The sequence below is a fragment of the Acomys minous genome, assembly GCF_964271855.1.
Source record: "Acomys minous genome assembly, chromosome: 7".
In the NCBI taxonomy this organism is placed as follows: domain Eukaryota; kingdom Metazoa; phylum Chordata; class Mammalia; order Rodentia; family Muridae; genus Acomys; species Acomys minous.
The window spans coordinates 124,885,090-124,904,673 of NC_140488.1; the positions used below are offsets into that span (position 1 = coordinate 124,885,090).

At 38.9% G+C, this 19,584-nt stretch overlaps 1 protein-coding gene across 6 annotated transcripts in view; it reads left to right on the forward strand.

Annotated features, from left to right (window-relative positions):
- RPS6KA3 (ribosomal protein S6 kinase A3) overlaps positions 1–19,584 on the forward strand; it is a 111,066-nt gene that overhangs the window by 86,635 nt on the left and 4,847 nt on the right. For all 6 annotated transcript variants that reach the window (XM_084791156.1, XM_084791155.1, XM_084791158.1 and 3 more), the window contains 7 exons: positions 602–727; positions 4,646–4,735; positions 6,038–6,196; positions 9,511–9,672; positions 11,711–11,787; positions 12,437–12,554; positions 19,061–19,201. In XM_084791156.1, the coding sequence (XP_084647282.1) occupies positions 602–727; positions 4,646–4,735; positions 6,038–6,196; positions 9,511–9,672; positions 11,711–11,787; positions 12,437–12,554; positions 19,061–19,201 (873 nt within the window). The remainder of the gene's footprint in view (positions 1–601; positions 728–4,645; positions 4,736–6,037; positions 6,197–9,510; positions 9,673–11,710; positions 11,788–12,436; positions 12,555–19,060; positions 19,202–19,584) is intronic.

Genomic DNA, 19,584 nt, shown 5'->3' on the forward strand with positions numbered 1-19,584 from the left:
CCCACACAAGGAAGCTCACAAGCATCTATCTGTGAGTGCAGCTCCATGAGATCCAAAACCCTCTTCTGACCTCAGTGGGCACCCTCATACATGTGGCATACAGACACATACACATAAGTCCAAGCCAAACAAATCCTATCATGTAGTGAACACAAAGTCCCACCCCAGGAGTAGTTGTCCGTGGAGAGGTAGGTTGTGGGTGTGTGTGGGTGTGTGTGGGTGTGGGTGTGGGTGTTCCTGTGCTTTTGTCTTGTATTCTTTTTGTTAGGTTTATTTTTTTAAGAGAGAGAAAGAACATGAAGTTGAGCAAGGGGATCTAGGAGGAATTTGGGGAGAAGAAAGAATATGATCAAAATATATTGTATGAAATTCTCAAAAAATAAAAACAAATGAGGTATTTTCTTGTTAATATAAGCATTTAAAAGGGCCTATTTCTTGGTTATAAATACATACTTGAAGAATACATACTATGAATGATATTTTTACTAGTCTTTATTATTAATATATAACATCAATACATGCTCAGTAAAATATTCCCCTATTATAAAATGCATCAGAGATATCACAGAACTCTTTATTAACCTATGATTTTTGCTTATAGCAATTACACAGGAACAGTATTCAATTTACTGATGGATATGAAGTAAAAGAGGATATTGGAGTTGGCTCATACTCTGTTTGTAAGAGATGTATACATAAAGCCACAAACATGGAGTTTGCCGTGAAGGTAAATATTTTTAGATTTTAAATGCAACTCTTAGCAGTTCTTTTTCTTTTCTTTTTTTCTTTAAATTTTTTTTGTCATTTTTTAAATTAGTTAATTTATTTATTCATTTTACATCCCGACCACATCCCCCTCCCTCCTCTCCTCCTGATCCCATTCTCCCTCCCTCTTACCCCCTCTCCTTCCCCTGTGCCTCAGAAAAGGGGAGCCCACCCATCCCAGCTCATTCTCTTCCACTATAGCCTGCCAAGGCAGTCTTGCTAGAGGAAAGTGATCAAAAAGTAGGCTACCAGGATGAGACCTGATAGGCTGTGATCATATGGTGGGGGAGGAGGTCCCCTTCTGTTACAGGTCTAGGGGAGGGGAATAGGGTGAAAGAGGGAGGGGGGAATGGGAAGATGAGAGGATCTCATCAGGATGTAATCAGGATGTACATCAACAATCAGGATGTAATCAGAACAATAAAACACAATAATTTTTTTTAAAAAGCAGGCAACAGAGGCTATGTCAGAGACAGCCCCTGCTCCCCTTACTAGAGGGCCCACATGAAGCCTGAGCTGCCCATTGGCTACATCTGTGTAGGGGGCCTAGGTCCAGTCCATGCACGGTCCTTTGTTGGTGCTTCAGTCTCCCCTGGTCCCTCTGGACCCTGGTAATTTGGCTCTGTTGGTCTTATTGTGGAGCTCCTGTCACGTCCAGGTTTCTATCCTTTTCCACAAAACTCTCTCTGCTTCAACCAATTGTTTGGCCATGAGTCTCAGTGTTTATTTTAATCCACTGCTGGATATAGCCTCGCAGAGGATAGCTCTGCTAAGCTATCTGCTTGCAGCAGCAGAGTGTCATTAATAGTGTCAGGGGTTGGCTCTCTCCCATGAGGTGAGTCTCAGGTTGTGGACATTCCCTCAATCTCTGCTCTATCTTTATCCCTGCACATCTTGTAGGCAGGGTAAATTTTGGGTTCTTGTACGTGGGTTGGTGTTCCCCTCTCTCCACTAGGAGTCCTGTCTAATTAGAGGGTGTCCTCTTCAGTCTCCATGACCCCTGCTACTAGGAGTCTCAGCTAGAGTCATCCCCATGTCTTCCCAGAAGCCCACCCTGTGTTAGGTCTCCAGCTTGTCACAGAGAAGTCTCCGTCCATGGTTTTGCTTTTCTTTACAGGCCCTCTGTCCTTCTGTTCTCCTCAGGTCTGTACTCCACCCTCATTTCTCTGTGTGTTCCTTCTCCTACCTTGTTCCCTCTCTTCAACTGCTTCCACTGTCTATTCTACTTCCCCTTCTGAGTGAAATTTAAGCATCCTCCTTTGGGCCCTCATTACTTATCTTGTTTGGGTGGGTAAATTGTGTGGTTATCCTGTACTATAATTATACATGTCTGTATGAGATACCTCTAATCCATGTGCATGTGAGTGGCTCATGGCTACAATCCAGCTACTTAGAAGGGTGAGGCAGGAGAATCATGAGTTAGAAGTTAACCTAAACTGTATGGCAAGAACCTCCCTAAAACAAAATACATTCTTCTATTTGGCAAAAGTGCCTTTTGTTATAAAATAAATGGAAGGTAAATTTAAATATCTGTGTTAGTGATCTTCAAAGGTCTTAATCTGAAATCATGGATTCCCTTTCTCATGAAATAGACAGTAAGATGGCTATACAGCCAACTAAGCCAGGGAGGTGCCAGTTTATACCTCTCATGATTTTTAATAGGACTCTCTGTACTAGTCCCTACTTTATGGTCAAAATGTCAAGAAATTCCTCAAAACTATGTGTAAATTTTATATTATTTCTGGTGAAAATGTCCATACCTTTCTTTATATCTAAGATGAATCTTTAGGCCACTAAAGAATAAGAACCGTGATCATTTCATATCATTAGTAATTTTAATTTCATATACTATCTTAAGACAAAAAATGTCCAAGCCAAAACTGGGCATCTAGTTTTGTGATAAAATTTGAATTTCAAACCTCTACCTGTGAATAAAGAGATATTATATTCAAATGATCTGCCTTTTCATTGTTTATGATAGTCATCTCTGCTTTCTCAGTTCAAGTAATGCCTAAAGCTTCCAACTGACCTTGAACCGTCATGAGTAGTTCATGGTTAGTAAGCAAGGAGAAAGAGGAATGGTATACTTGAAAGGCAGTTTAACAATGTATCTTGCCTCCATAAACACATCAAGCATGCCCTGAGGGCCCATTTGAGAAAGACTGCCACTGTGAGAACCTGCCTGAGCTATGTGGTAATTTTGAGGCTGATCTAGACTACAAAATGAGAATCTGTCTTTTAAAAAATTAAAAACTAAAGCTGATAAAATAAAATGAACAGTTGAGTGGAGAGTGGGGTATGACTTTCACACGTACTCAGGTGCCTCCTATTTGGCCAGGTCCCCTGGAGCGGGAGGCCTGGTGGCACTCAGAGGAAGGATAGCAGGTTACCAAGAAGAGACTTGATACCCTATGAGCATATACAGGGGGAGGAGGTCCCCCTCAGTCACAGACCTAGGGGAGGGGAGTAAGGGGAAAATGGGAGGGAGGGAAGACTGGGAGGATACAAGGGAGGGGATAACAACTGAGATGTAATAAGAATAAATTAATAAAATAAAATTTAAAAAAAGAAAGAAAAGAAAAGATAAAAATGAACATAAAGACTACAAAATTTGCTTCTAACTACTCAAAAGCCAAAATTGAGTAAGTATGTTAGTACATGTCAGTCACCCTAGCACTTGGGAGTGGAGGCAGGAGAAATCAAGGGGAGCTCATCCCCAGCCAAACAGTAAGTTTGAGGCCAGTCTGTAATACATGAGACCCTGTCTCAGAAAACAAACCCCAAATTGTCTTTATAAAATATAGTACTTAGGGCTAGAGAGATGGCTTAGGAGTTAAGAGCATTTACTGCTTTTGCAGAAGACCTGGGTTTGTTCCCCAGCATGCACATGGTAGCTCACAGCCGTCTGAATTCATGTTCAGGGGATCTAACACCCACTTCTGACCTCTGAGGGCTCCTGCACACACAAAGTACACACACATAAAATAGTTTTTGTTAGAAAAAGAGAGCACTTCTTCCAGCAAATCCAGGTTTAATTCCCATGGGAGCTCACAACCATCTGTAACTCCAACTCTAAAGACTCCAACACCCCTTTCTGGCCTCATTGGACACCAGGCATCCATGTAGAGATATATACATACATATAGACATACAGACATACAGGCAAAACACATATATACATAAAATTAAAGTAAAAATATATGTGTGTATAGTTCTTGAAAATATTAAAACAAATTTAAGCAACTGACATAAATCTTAAAAAGCTCTATTAGTATTTTAAAGAGCTTTATTATAATCAGATGTAGTCAAGGGATATTCTAGAGGTGGTTTTATACAGAATTTTCTACTTCGCTTCAAAAAAAGCTTGTTTATTTAATTTTTATAAGTAGCTTGCAGCCAATATGATAGTCCATTAAAATACTTAATTAAAAGAAGTAAAGTCAATTTAATAAACAGATGTTAATGGTGGTATTTCAGGCACATTTATCTCCTAGTTATCTGTATTTATAGGGTAGTAGAAGTTAACTGAATTTTTGAATATTTGAGAACTGTAAAGACGAAAAAAGATGATATGGTAACTTCGTTCTTGATAACTTTTCTTGAGGCTTTTGAGTTTTTAGTAAGTCACAAATTTGCTACAAACATATCTTGGAGTGACCTGGTAGGAATGTGCCACATAGCCTTATATAGCCTTGCCATCTATATGGAGACTAGCGTTCTAATTAGTCTGTCTAAATAGTTGATTAGAATTGACTGATAAATGGCGTGTATGTATAATATTTACATGTGACGGTACCTCATGTGATGGCACCTAAGGCCTGTAACTATAAACACTTATGTTCATGTTCGTAAATTTTTATGATAAATACCTGCATTTTAGATTATTGACAAAAGCAAGAGAGACCCAACAGAAGAGATTGAGATTCTTCTTCGTTATGGACAGCATCCAAACATCATTACCCTAAAGGATGTAAGTAGATTGTTTAACAAACTCACATTTGGGATATTTTTCAAATAATATGTGGTAGGCAAAGCCTGCTTTAGAATAATCAGCTTAGAAATTTTAAATGACAAATTCTGCATAGTTCTCATGAGGATCCTAGATTGTGTGTGTGTGTATACAAGTGATGAGTATAGGTCATGAAACTAGAAACGTGACCATGAGAGGTAATAAAGGTATCTTAAGGGAAGTCTAGCAAGGGGATATGAAAAGGGACTTGTAGTAGGAAGGGGAGAACTGGCAGGACAGGGACAGGGGATTAAAGAGAAATGTAGTGGAAAAAGAAGTTTGACTTAAAAAAAAACAGTATGTATGGAAATCGCATAATAAAACTATATGAGTCCATTCCTTAGCACCAACCACTATGACTCTAACTCCAGGGGATCTAATGATTCTGGCCTTCACAGGCACTAACACACACACACACACACACACACACACACACACACACACACACACACACACACATGTAAATCTTAAAAATGAATAAAAAGAAAACCTTAAAAATATGTAGTTAATTTTCTTCTTTTGCTTTAAAAACTATTTTAACACTATTGCTTATAGTATGTGAATTTGAACACATAAAGTATTCATATTCAAGATTGATTAGAGTCTCTGAAGGCTCCCAAACTGCCATCCCACCTCTGTGGAGGCTTTCATACTTTTTTACACCCCCTGTGTTCTGGATATGCTTTAAAGCTTAAGTACCTCATTTCCTCCAAGTGCTCTTTGAATGTGTATATCCTTAAGTCAGAATATCATTTCCCTTCTGTGCCTGGTTGACGTTGCTAAGGGCTGCTTCCTCCCAGGAAACCTTTGCTGCCTATTACCACCCCAACACAAAGAGAGGTACCTTTATCTGGGATATCCTGAAACCTCTGTGTCCCATAGCTTTTATTATAACTGAGTATTGACAAAAATACCCACTTCCCAAGGAAATAATCAGCTCTTTCCTGCTGCTGCTGCTCACATTGGCTAAAAGGCTGTCTGTCTAAATAATGTCAAAACAACAATTTTCTCAGACTAATTTGTCTTAGATAAAGAATGTTGACTTGGTCACATTAAATATGAAACTATTCACAGTAAATGGCTCTTTAATACAATCTCCAGAAATCCTGCATTAATTTCTCACAAGTAAATTTTTCTTGAATATGCCATTTTTGTATTTCTTTTAATAGATTCACTTATCTTTAGTATGTTTAAGTAGTAATTTAGAGACATACATAAAGCCATAAAGCTGTAATTTTTGTGTTTTGATGTTAAATTTTATAGGTGTATGATGATGGAAAATATGTGTATGTAGTAACAGAACTTATGAAAGGAGGTGAATTGCTGGATAAAATTCTTAGACAGAAGTTTTTCTCAGAGCGAGAGGCCAGTGCTGTCCTGTTTACTATAACCAAAACTGTTGAGTATCTTCATGCACAAGGGGTAAGTGTTTTGAACATAACTTATGCACTCATATACTTGTATGTACATCCTTTTTTCTTTTTTAATTTAATTTTATTAATTTATTCTTGTTACATCTCAATGGTTATCCTATCCCTTGTATCCTCCCATTCCTCCCTCCCTCCCATTTTCCCCTTATTCCCCTCCCCTATGACTGTTCCTGAGGGGGATTTCCTCCCCCTGTATATGTTCATAGGGTATCAAGTCTCTTCTTGGTAACCTGCTATCCTTCCTCTGAGTGCCACCAGGCCTCCCCATCCAGGGGACTTGGTCAAATATGAGGCACCAGAGTACATGTGAAAGTCAGACCCATCTTTTTTTCTTAATACTTAAGCTAAAATTACAAATATAAAAGCAATGGAAAATTTGTAATAAGCTTCATTAGCCAGCTGTTCTTCCTTTACACAAACCCTTTTCATTGAGCCTGAAGTACTATGAAATTGAAAAGTGCTTATATTCAGTTGTTATGCTTTACAAGAAAAAATGTTAATGAAATCTTCAGACCTGTTAAACATAGCACTTTGTATCCTTGGGAACCAGGCCCACTTCAAGTTATAAGCAGAAAAAGAGAACAGTGGTTTGTATCCATACACACAAGTAAAACCAAGTAGTCACCTAGTGGATGGTCTCATTGTTTCCTCCTGCATACAAATTTTAGTAAATGGAAAAAAAAATCACTAAATTTTCAAAAGAATGAGGTCTATAGAAGAAAGGGGAAAGGAGAAAATAAAGAGGAGGAAAGAATATCAGAGGGAGGAGTTTTGCTTATTTTTTAACATGTTTTTAATTGTCAAAAATACATTTGTGGTGTAGATCAAAGATTTTTGAGCATTTCCATGTGTGCTCTTGGATGTGTGTGTACGTGCATATTGATCATGGAGGACAACCTTGGTGTCATCCTGAGGAACACCATATCTCCTTTGGATCAGGGTCTCTTATTGGTCTGAAGCTCACCAGTTATGCTAACCTCACAGCTGTTGAACCCCAGGGACGGCGTTTGTCTGCCTTCGCAGCCCTGGGATTGTAGACACACACCATTTGGCATGTTTATATGGTTTGTAGGGATTGAGCTGAGGTCTTTGAGCTTTCAAGGCAAGCACCTTACCAAGTAAGCCAGTCTCCAGCTCCTTTTGTTGTGTTGTGAGTACCAAAAAAAAAAAAAAATGACTTCTTCAGGAGTTCTGTTTCAGTGCAGAAATCTCATCTTCACTGTTTGCTCATTTGGGATTTTTGTTTATTATGCCCTTAAAAATCTAGCTAACAAGTGAAATGAGTTAAAGCTATAGCTTTCTGGTTATGAGCTAGTCAAGATTTGCCTAGTATTGTGCCTTGGAATTGCTAGAAGGCAATATTTAATGAACAATTGATAGCTTTACAGTTATCTAAGTCTTTTGTGTTCTTTTCCCCATGCCTTATCATCTAATTAGTTAAATACAAGTAATGTTCTGGATGTTAGGAACTAAAACTAAGATGATTAAAGTATAGACTCTGATTTTGGTGATTGAAAAATGAATCAAGGCTGGACGTGGTGGCGCACGCCTTTAATCCCAGTACGCAGGAGGCAGAGGCAGGTGGATTGCTGTGAGTTCAAGACCAGCCTGGTCTACAAAGGGAGTCTAGAACAGCCAGAGCAACACAGAGAAATCCTGTTTCAAAAAAAAGAAAAAAAGAAAAATGAATCAAGTCTGAACTCTCTTTTAAAAAAAAAAGATAATGATTTTATGTGTGTGACATCGTCATTTGTACATCGAATAAATTACTTTTTATTTCGATTTGAGTTTTTAAAGTTATTTTTACTCTTATAAACAACATGCAAATTCATATATTTATTGTGTTTCTGCCTTGGTATATACCATTCCTTCACTTTAGAATAGCTTTATTCTACTGTTTTCGTGGCTCGTTTCCAGAGTTTACTTTAGGTCTTAGAGCAGATGTTATTTTCTATCAAAACCCTCCCATACTTTAAAACAGGTTATCTGAACCTATCTGTTGTATTCCTTTCTACTACATTTGTTGCAAGTGCCTAGCACAAAACAGCCAAGATCTTATTTTTTGCATTTTTATTAATTCATTCATATTACATCTCATTTGTTATCCCATCCCTTGTATCCTCCCATTCTTCCCTCCCTCCCATTTTCCCCTTACTCCCCTCCCCTATGACTATGCCTGAGGGGAACATCCTCCCCCTGTATATGCTCATAGGGTATCAAGTCTCTTCTTGGTAGCCTGCTGTCCTTCCTCTGAGTGCTACCAGGTCTCCCCATCCAGGGGACGTGGTCAAATATGGGGCACCAGAGTTCATGTGAAAGTCAGTCCCCACTCTCCACTAAGTGTGGAGAATGTCTTGTCCATTGGCTAGGTCTGGGTAGGGGTTTGATGCTTACAGTATGTATTGTCCTTGGTTGGTCCCATAGTTTGAGCAGACCCAGATCTGCCCATCAGAGTGTTCTTCTTATAGGTTTCTAGGACCCTCTGGATCCTTCTATTTCCCCACTCTCCCATACCTCTCTCACCTAGAGTCCCAATAGGATGTCTTCCCCTCTGTCCCTCTTTCCTGGTAAGTGAAGACTTTCATGGGACATGTTCCTTGGGCTACTGTCCAGTTATAAGTGAGTATATACCATTTGAGTCTTTTTGCTTCTGAGTTAACTCACTCAATATGATCATTTCTAGTTCCATCCATTTGTCTACAAATTTCAGGATTTCCTTGTTTTTAATAACTGAGTAATATTCCATAGTGTAAATGTACCACAGTTTCTTTATCCATTCTTCTACTGAGGGACACTTAGGCTGTTTCCTTGTTCTGGAAAGGTATTCAGGTAGAGACTGAATAACTATTATGGAATAAGTGAATTACCTGGAGATAAACATTGTTGCCATTTGTATTTCTTCTTTACCCAGTTAGACAATTGGAAGAGAATAGGTAACTAATATTTTTTCCTCCTCCTCCATATCCCCAGGTCAATGTTAGAAAGCTATGCTTATATTAATAGCATTTTATAATGCTGAGAATTTTTTTTTTAATTTTGGATTTTCAAGACAGGGTTTCTCTGTGTAGTCCTGGCTGTCCTGGACTCACTTTGTAGACCAGGCTGGCCTTGAACTCATAGAGATCCTCCTGTCTCTACCTCCTGAGTACTGGAATCGCAGGCATGCACCACTGCCCGGCACCCACATTGGGATAATTTAAAGGTCTGTACTCAACAACTTGTTAAGTGCATTGTTTGGCAGTATAATAAAGAACTTTCAGTGGGGAAATATAGTGTTAACAAATTTCTAATTTGTCTCTCATCTAGGTGGTTCACAGAGACTTGAAACCTAGCAACATTCTGTATGTGGATGAGTCTGGTAATCCAGAATCTATTCGAATTTGTGATTTTGGCTTTGCAAAACAACTGAGAGCAGAAAATGGTCTTCTCATGACTCCTTGTTATACTGCAAATTTTGTTGCTCCAGAGGTAATTATGAGAGAATGTGCTTGAAGTATTTGGATATATTTAAGAACTCATTTAATATCTTTAATATAGAATAGTTAATTGTTGTTTAACTAAAGAATCACTGAACTGATCATTAAAATCAAATGCCAATCCTTATTTCTCTGTTTAATGCTTCGATGACATCAAATTGCCTATAGGAAAAAAACATCTAAATTCCTTTAGCTATTACAAAAGCTCTTCAGTTTCTCTAGTATCCTCTACCTGAATTTCTAGCCACTTTGTACTTCTATGAAGACTTCATGAAGACTGTTCTGTCCTCTTGTTTAGTTCTGAGACCAGGCCTCAATTTTACACCCAGCCTGGCTGTGAACTTACAGTGATACACCTTAGCCACCCAAGTGCTGGCATTACAGATGTGAGGCAGCACACCCAGCTTTGCCTTTTTGCTTCTACCTTTGACTATCTTCTGTCTCCTTTCTTTGTCTACAGACATCTTACTAGATGGTCCAATACAAGATAGCTAACTCTCTCCCCATACCATGAATAAATTGGAGCTCAAATTATAACCCCAGGGATGAGAACTTCCCTAAGCTATAGGACACCCTGGATTTGATCCCCAGCTCCACAAAAAAATGAATATTCACCTTGATATGAGAGTTTTTACTGACATGATTTTATAATAATATTTATGTTGAATTGTCAACTATTTATATATTGATTTTCCCTGCTAGGTTCTATTTTAAAGTTTGTCATAGTTCATTACTAATAGTAATCAACGATGTTGAACACATCTTTGAGTGAATCAAATTATATATGACTTAGTGTTAGCACTGTATCATTTGTATGAGAGTACATGTGTTTTTTAAAGATTTATTTATTTTATGTATACAGTGTTCTATCTGCATGTAAACCTCAATGTCAGAAGAGGGCATCAGATGTAGATGGTTGTGAGCCACTATGTGGTTGCAGGGAATTGAACTCAAGTTAAATGTATTTGTCATGATTCATGATGAGAAGAAACACTAACAGAAATTTTTTTTTTATTTTATAAAGTAATATGTCAAAATGATATTACCAAATATCTTGAACTTCAAAAGGACCATTTATTTTTGTTTCTCTCCTAAAGCACCTTGGTTTGGCCTTATTATCTGTATACATTCTAAAGCTTTGTCTTACTAACAAGCATGATGAATAATAATGATGGTAATCTCCAGCCCTGTACATGTGTTCTTTACAGTATTATTAATTGCCAGTCATGAGAAGCATGCCTATAATCCTAGTGTTAGGGAAGCTGAAAAATAGGATCAAGAGTTCATGACCTGCCCAAACTACCTAAGAAGTTTGAGGCCACCCCAGGCTATAGAGTGAGACCCTGTTTCAAAAAGTATTATGTATAGTCATGTCTATAGCCCCATGCAAAACAGAAATTCATTAAGATAAGAAACTTGCCAGGTGTGGTGGCACTGACACCTTTAATCATGACACTAAGGCAGAGGCAGCTAGATCTCTATGAGTTCTAGGCCAGCCCTGTCTACATAGTGAGTTCCAGGCCAGCCAGAGCTACATAGTGACACTGTGTGTCAAGAAGAAATAGATTTTAAAAAATTATCTTTGATTTGTTCTGTTTCCCTCTCTGTACCAACAGCAGTACATAATAAATATTCAAATACCAATGTTAAATTCATAGATGTATATATGAATTAACAGACACATAATGTTCTAATATTGGATTACTGTATGGTCTTACTTGTTAATCTTGTTTTATTGAAGTTGTTCTTATGTGTATTGATTTGGAAAATATAATTCCATGTATTATTCAAATATATGTTTAAGAACACATTGGTGTGGTGAAGCTGGAGAGATGACTTCAGTTAAAAGCACTTGCTGCTCTTGCAGAGGACCAGCAGCCAACAGTCATTTGTAACTCCAGTACCATGGGATCAGACACCCTCTCTGGCCTTTCTGGTGCATACTTAGGCAAGCTGGCAGACATACAAGTATATGTATAAAACATCTTAAAAATAGAAACATGGTAATACTCATCTTTTACTTTTTCTAGGTTTTAAAACGACAAGGTTATGATGCTGCCTGTGATATATGGAGTCTTGGTGTCCTTCTTTATACAATGCTTACTGGGTAAGTGTGTACCATAAGCATTTATTCATCAATATTTAAATTATATAGGCCTTTAAATCCTTATGTTGTAATATCCTTCCATGTTTCTCATACAAATATAATACTTATACATAGAGAGAGAGCCTTATCATAATATACTTGTATCCTTTTTTTTAATTCGCTTTCCTTTTTCCCCTTTTTTTGAGACAGGGTCTCACTGTGTAGCCCTGGCTGCCCTGGAAATCATTTTGTATGTCAGGCTGGCCTAGGACTCACAGAGCTCTCCTTGCTTCTGCCTCCCAGTGTTGAGGTTAAAGTAGTACACCACTGTACCTGCCTGTAGTTGTGTTTTAATCTTATGGTCTTAAATTAATTTTTCCATACTTTTATTCTGATAATGTAATAAGCATGTGTTGTTTTGATGTATTATTCTAGACCGTGTCATAACTTAAGATACATGTAATATGATATATTAGGTCTAATTAATATAATCTATTATTTGGTTTATGGAGTTTTATTTTACTGTCTTTTATCATTTTGGTAGGCTCTAATCAAAGTATTACATTAAATGAATTACTCAGAATACTTCTAAAAACTACAAGTAAATATAAATATTACCAACCACAAGAGAAAGTTTATTCATTGACATTTTAACTTTATTATAATGCAGTTACACTCCATTTGCAAATGGTCCTGATGATACTCCAGAGGAAATATTGGCACGAATAGGTAGTGGAAAATTCTCACTCAGTGGTGGTTACTGGAATTCCGTTTCAGATACAGCAAAGGTACGTGTGACTTCCTATTACATGGTTGTTTCTTTTTATTTTTGTTATTAGGGATACCAATTGAGCCCATCCCATCATATATGCTAAGCACACATTGTACCACTAACATCTACTCTTCTCAGCCCTACTACAGACAGTTTTGGCAGGGGAATAGGTTATTTTGTGTGTGTGCATGTTTGTCAATGAACAAATGGATGTGTGTGCAAAAGGATGTGGAGTACAAAGGACAATTTTAGGTGTCTTTTCCATTGTGGCTATCCAACTTGAGTTGGGGGGGTATTGCTTGCTTGCTTGCTTGTTTTAAGGTAGGGTCTCAAAGTGGTATGGGGTTCACCATACAGAGCCCCAGAGATCTACCTATCTCTGCCTGCCTAGCTCCGAGATCACAATGCATGCAGCGATGCTCAGCTTTTTCTGGGGGCACTGGGGAATCAAACTCAGGTCCTTCTCATGCTTACACAGTGTTCTAGTTTGCTTTCTATTAATATGATAAGCAGTATAACAAAATCAATTGGAGAGGAAAGAGTTTATTTGGCTTAACACTTTCTGATCACAGTCCATCATTGAGAGAAGCCATGAAAGGAAGTGAAGTTAAAAAAAAAAAACCTGATGAGGAGTCCATAAAGGAATGCCACATACTGATTTTCTCTTACAGGCTTGCTCAACGTGCTTTCTTTTTTCTTTTTTCCTTTTTTTTATGGTAGTATGCAAATCATTTTTTAAATTCTCACATACATTACATCCTGGCCACAGTTTCCCCTCCCTTCACTTCTCCTATCCTCCTCCCTACTTCCCCTCTCCCTCACATCCACTCTTACTCCATTTCCCTTCGGAAAAGAACAGGTCTCCCAGGGATATCAACCAAATATGGCATAGCATGTTTCAATAAGACTAGGCACAAACCTTCATATCAAGCCTGGGTGAGATAACCTAGTAAGAGGAAAAGGACCCTAGGAGCAGATGAAAGAGTCAGAGACAACCCCCACTCCCACTGTTAAGAGTCTCACAAGAATAGCAAGGTATACCACCGTAGCATATATGCAGAGGACCTAGTACAAATCCATGCAGGCTCTGTGATTCTCACTTTAGTCTCTGTGAGACCCTATGAGCCATGCTTAGTTGATTCTATGGGCCAAGTTCTCCTACTGTCTTTGACTCCTCTGGCTTCTACAGTCCTTCCTCCCCCATTTCTGCAGGGTCCCCTAAGCTCCATCTAATGCTTGGCTATGGATCTCTGTATCTATTCCCATCAGTTGCTGGATGCAGCCTCTCTGGTGGAAACTGGGCTAAGTGCCTATATGTTCTTCAGGCTGGCATGGCCTGTACTAGAGCAGAAGTCAACCTGATTTCTTGTATAAGCCAGGAGCACCTGCCCAGGGATGGCACTGCTCACAGTAGCGTGGCCCCTCACCAATCAGTAATCAAGGAGATAGGAGGGCTGGAGATGTTGATCAATTGTTGAGAGCACTTTGTTGCTCTTATAGAGGACCTGGGTTCTGTTCCCAACACCCACATGATGGCTCAGAATCATCTGTAACTGCAGTTACAGGGGACCCAATGACTTCTGACCTCTGGAGGCTACAGACATGCATGTGGTATACATACATGTATGCAAGGAAAACACTCATACACATAAAATAAAATAAGTAAATCTAAAGCAATATTTTTTTTAAAAAATTCCCTGCTGGTCAGTGGTGGCACTCCCCAGCACTGGGGAGGCAGAGGCAGGTGGATCTCTGTGAGTCCAAGGCCAACCTGATCTACAAAGTACATCCAGGATAGCCATGGCTGTTATACAGAAAAACCCTGTCTGGGAAAAAAAATTAAATTTAAAAAATTTTCAATAGGCCTGGAGAGATAGTTCAGTGGTTAAGAACACTGGCTGCTCTTCCAAAGGTCCTGAGTTCAATTCCCAGCAACCACATGGTGGCTCACAACTATCGATGCTGGGATCTGGTGCCCTCTTCTGGCCTGCAGGTGTACATCAGGCAGATCACTGTATTCATAATAATAATAAATCCTTTTTAAAAAATGTTCTGTAGACATGCCCATGGGCCAGTTTAATGGAGATAGACTCCATTAAACTCCTTAGGTGAGGGTCCATCTTCCCAGATGACTCTAGTATGCATCAAATTGACAAATACTAAGCAGCAAGCACTGTACTGACTGAGCTGTCTCCCTAGCCCCATTACACGCTTTTGAGAAAAATTATTTATCATGGTTCATGATGAGAAGAAACACTAACAGAAGTTTTTTTCTCTTTTATAAAGTAATATGTCACAGTGATATTACCAACTATTTTGAACTTCAAAAGGACCATTTGTTTTTGTTTCTCTCCTGAAGGGCGAGAAACCCTTGGTTTGGCCTTATTATCTGTGTACATTCTAAGGCTTTGTCTTACTAACAAGCATGATGAATGATGACAATGGCAATCTTTATGCCTTGTCTGTCTACTGTGTGCTTCACACTGCACTTCACCTCATAAGAACCTTGTGAAATAGATGGTAGTATCCTCATTTACATAACCAAAGCAAAGACTCGATTTTTAGTGTAAGCCTGTCCATAGTTACACACCAGGTGCATGTGAGCACTTAAAACTCACTGCAGAGTACATGCTTCTAGAAGAATTGCACTATGTCCTCACTTTGATTTGTTATGATGAACAGGGATTAATCTTTATCACAATTAACTATAGCCTGGTTACTGGAAATCATTCAAAAACCTTTGGCTTTAGAGCTTCCATTCTTCCACTAACACTGATGTGCTTTCCAACGCTCCTCTACTGTCAATTACTTCATAGAAAACTTCTTTTCTTTCCTGATGCGACTTGATGCAAGAGGGCTCCTCTTTTCTGAGGACAAAGGGAGGGGCTACAATTGGGATGTAAAAATAATTAAAAATGAAAATTTTTAAAAAGAGGAAAAAATGGGAATAAACTTTTCTACATCAAAATGAGGAAAATATCGAAGAGACTAAAGAAAGATGATCTGGACAAGAAAGTGGTAGGGAAGTTCAGTGCCTATCAGTAGCTAGTGATGGAAGCCTAAGAACAGCAAAGTGCCCCCAGAATGTCATTTGATGTGACTTCTACAGTATGTACAAGCAGCGAGAGCTGATGAGTCTGAAATGTAAATAGCATTGTGGCTCATACTTAGGATTATACTCTGGATACTGTTGAAAAGATTTAAAAAAAAATAGTCACATATGGTAGCTCATACTTTTAATCCCAGCACTCAGGAAGCAGAGGCAAGGCGGATCTGTGTGAGTTTGAGGCCAGCCTGGTCTCCAAAGTGAGATCAAGACAGCCATGGCTGTTACACAGAGAAACCTTGTCTCGAAAACCAAAAACAAACAAACTATTCAGCTAGCCAGGCATTGTGGTACACAGGCCAATAATCCCAGCACTCAAGAGGCAGGCAGATCTCTGAGCCAGGCCAGCCAGGGCTATACAGAGACACCATCTCAGAAGAAGAAAAAAGAAAGAAGAGAAAGTTACTAAGCTGTGTGCAGTAATCAGATTTTCCATTTTGCACTCCATGGAACAGTCATTTTAATCCATGGAGTCTGCCACAAACTGTGAAGATCACATGTGAGGTAGATGAAGAAATGTTACCAGAGAATCTAACTTACACTTGCTTTTTCTAGTCAGTTAAAACTAGTCGAAATGACCTCGATGCTTTTGCATTCATTTGTACTCCAGAATGCTTTTTTTTAGTGAAAGATAAAGGTAGAGACACAAATATAGAGCATAAAATTATATCTAACTCATAGCCTGTCTTATAAGTTCCATGCAATTTGGAGTAGTTTTTACACCTATGCACAGTTAGCATCATGTAATGCTATCATTACCCACAAAATGGAAAAGAGGATTATGTCAGTGTAGGTGTGTCCCTTCAAGAACAAGCTGCCTGTGTGAACATTCTCAGTATGTTGGGTTACGTAATGGCTATGAGAAGAGAACAGGACTACAGCTGCCCTTTACTGAGTATTTACTCTCAAAGGACACCGATACCTGTTTGACTTGCATGAAATTGGAGTTATTACTTGTAAGGTTTTATGCATTTCAGATCCTGAATAGTGAAGATGAAAATTATTACAACTGCAATGGAATCTGAGTCAAATGAAAGGGAAATTTAGAATGCAGAACAGGGATTCATAGTTTATTGAACAAAAATAAGTAAGAAGCAGCTATCAAGTATGCAGTCCACAATGCTACCTCAGGCAAACATAAGAGAGTATCTTTCACCAAGTGTTTGGATATGTAAGAAGCTTTGAAATTGGTAGTAGTTGCAGATTTGAACATAATGAATTTGAAATACTTACATAATATTAAGAGATGTTTGGCTATTAAGGCAACTAGCCATATGGCTGTGCCTTAGAAGTCTGTGGTGGAGTATGAAGGAATTGACATCATCTATAATAGCTAAAGTAATGATTATGAATGAGATTATCAGGGCAGAGTGATTTTTTTAAAAAACACAGAAGGGATTCAGCAAAATGCTACCATTTAAAGAGAAAACTGGGACTGGGGTAGGGTGGAGATGTATAGCTCAGTGGTTGAGCTCATGTCTAATAGGTGTAAGGCCTTACCCAGAACCACAAGGAAGGGAGAGGGCAGGCAACATGCCTTTGAAGGGTGAACAGCAAAAGAGAACTTTGAAATCACTTGGCCCAGTCAAACTGAGATGTCATTAGAATCACAATTGAGTTTTTGTTTGTTTGTTTGTTTGTTTGTTTGTTTTTGGTTTGTGTGTATGTGTGTGTGTGTGTGTTTCTTTATTAATTTATTCAGATTACACTCCTGGGAGTTTTACATTTACTTTAAGCACTTTGGCCCATTTTCAGAATTTGATAAGAAAGGTCTTTTTTCATATTTTGATTTTTTTTTTTACCTATTATAAAGTATTGCTCAAGCTATGGCCAAAAACCTCAGGACTACAAGCATGTGCCACCATGCCTGGGTCACTCTTTATTTTCAATTCCTTTCAGTAGCTTATTCCTGTTCTTAGCTATTAATAATAGTTAATAATAGCCAAGAGAGACTACAAGTGTCTAAAACAGAAGAGTACCTAGAGCAGCAACTCCCTAATTCCCAATATCTGCTCAGCCTCTAAGTGCTGTCAAGACATTTTTTCTACCCAGAAGTGGTGGTGCATTCCTAAAATCCCAGCACTTGAGAAGCTGAGGCAGAAGATTAGACGTTCAAGGTCATCTATGGCTACTTAGTAAGTTTGAAGTCTGCCTGGGCTATGTGAGACCTTGCCTTCAAAACAAACAAGGAAACTAAGTCTCTAGGATTTTGCCCCTCCAAACTATTTTCTACCATACATAGGAGTATAATGTATCTAAATTACAAACTTGACCACCTTACCATTTTTTGATTGCTCTAGAATAAGTCCATATCTGTTAATATGACTTGCAAAGACCATCCTCATCTGTCTCTCCTCTTCATTCTCACCTCTTCCACTTTATTGGCTGCCATCTTCTCCTTGAAAACAAATTTCTACCATAGCCACATTGCACTCTAGTCAGTTACTAAACTGTGACATTGTATTAGTTACTTCCTATTGCTGTGTTAAAGTCTACAACCGAGGAAACTTAGAAAGTGTTTAATTGGGCTACAGTTTCAGAGGGTTAGAGTCCATGATGGAGGAAAGACATGGTGACAGGAGCAACAGCTCACATCTCAAACCAGAAACAGGAGGCAGAGAGTGCTAACTTGAAATGGCATGAATCTTTTGAAACCTCAAAGCCTGTCCCTAGTAACACACCTCCTCCAACAAGAGCACACCTCCTAATCCTTCCCAAACAGTTCCACCAGCTGGGGACCAAGTATTGGACTATTGGAGTTTATGGGCACCATTCTCATTGAAAGCACCACAGACATGTTCTCTGGTACCTCAGGGCTTTCCTCCAGATATACTCCCCTCTGTCTACCTGAGATGTTCTGCTTCCTCCATACCTCCTGAAATCCAGCTCCTGCCTATTCTTCAGGTCTCACCTTCCTCTTAAGAGTCATTTTTTACCAGCATTCAGGAAGCTGAGGCAGGAAGATTGCTATAAAGTTGAGGCTAGCCTGAGCTATAAAGAGTACCAGGCCACTTTAGGTACATGGAAAGACTATCTCAAAAAAATAAATAATCAAAAATGACATTTTTAAAGCCAGGTATCCCTTTATGTTCTTCTACCAGCTATTGCTACTTTTTCATCCCATCAGAGACCTTATCTTGCTTTGTAACTGATTCTTTGTCTCTCCCACACTGAATTAAATCTTCCTAAGAGCTGGGCAGTGGTGGCACATGCCTTTAATCCAAGCACTCAGGGAGGCAGAGGCAGGGGGATATCCGTGAGTTCAAGGCCAGCCTAGTCTACAGAGAAACCCTGTGAGAGAGAGAGAGAGAGAGAGAGAGAGAGAGAGAGAGAGAGAGAGAGAGAGAGAGAGAGAAGAAAAATGAGAGGAAAGGGGGGAAATTAGCCTTGTCTTATTCTTCTCCTTCACCTTATAGGACCTGGTGTCAAAGATGCTTCATGTAGATCCTCATCAGAGACTGACTGCTGCTCTTGTGCTCAGACATCCTTGGATTGTCCACTGGGACCAACTGCCACAATACCAACTGAACAGACAGGATGCACCGCATCTCGTAAAGGTGAGCAGCCCTATATGCAGTCACTGCTTTCTGTATGAACTCCGGGACGGACAAGGCCAGCTGAACCTCTAAGAATCCCATCTCCATGCCCCTAGAACTTTCCCTTTCATCTTGTTTACAAGGTCTAGTATGGTGTTCTCATACATGAGTGCCTAACATCCTAGAGGCGGGGGACACTAGACATACCAGAATGTCTTAAGTTAGCTTAAGGGGAACTTTTGCATTTCTGTCATTCTGTATACATAGGTGTTCCCTTTCAATCAGTAAGAACAGAATCTATAATTTTTCCTAACTGAAAAATCACGGTTTACAGCCTCTTGGCGTTACACAGTTATAAAGACAAATTAAATGACCCTAAGAAAATGAGGACTGCTCTATTTGAG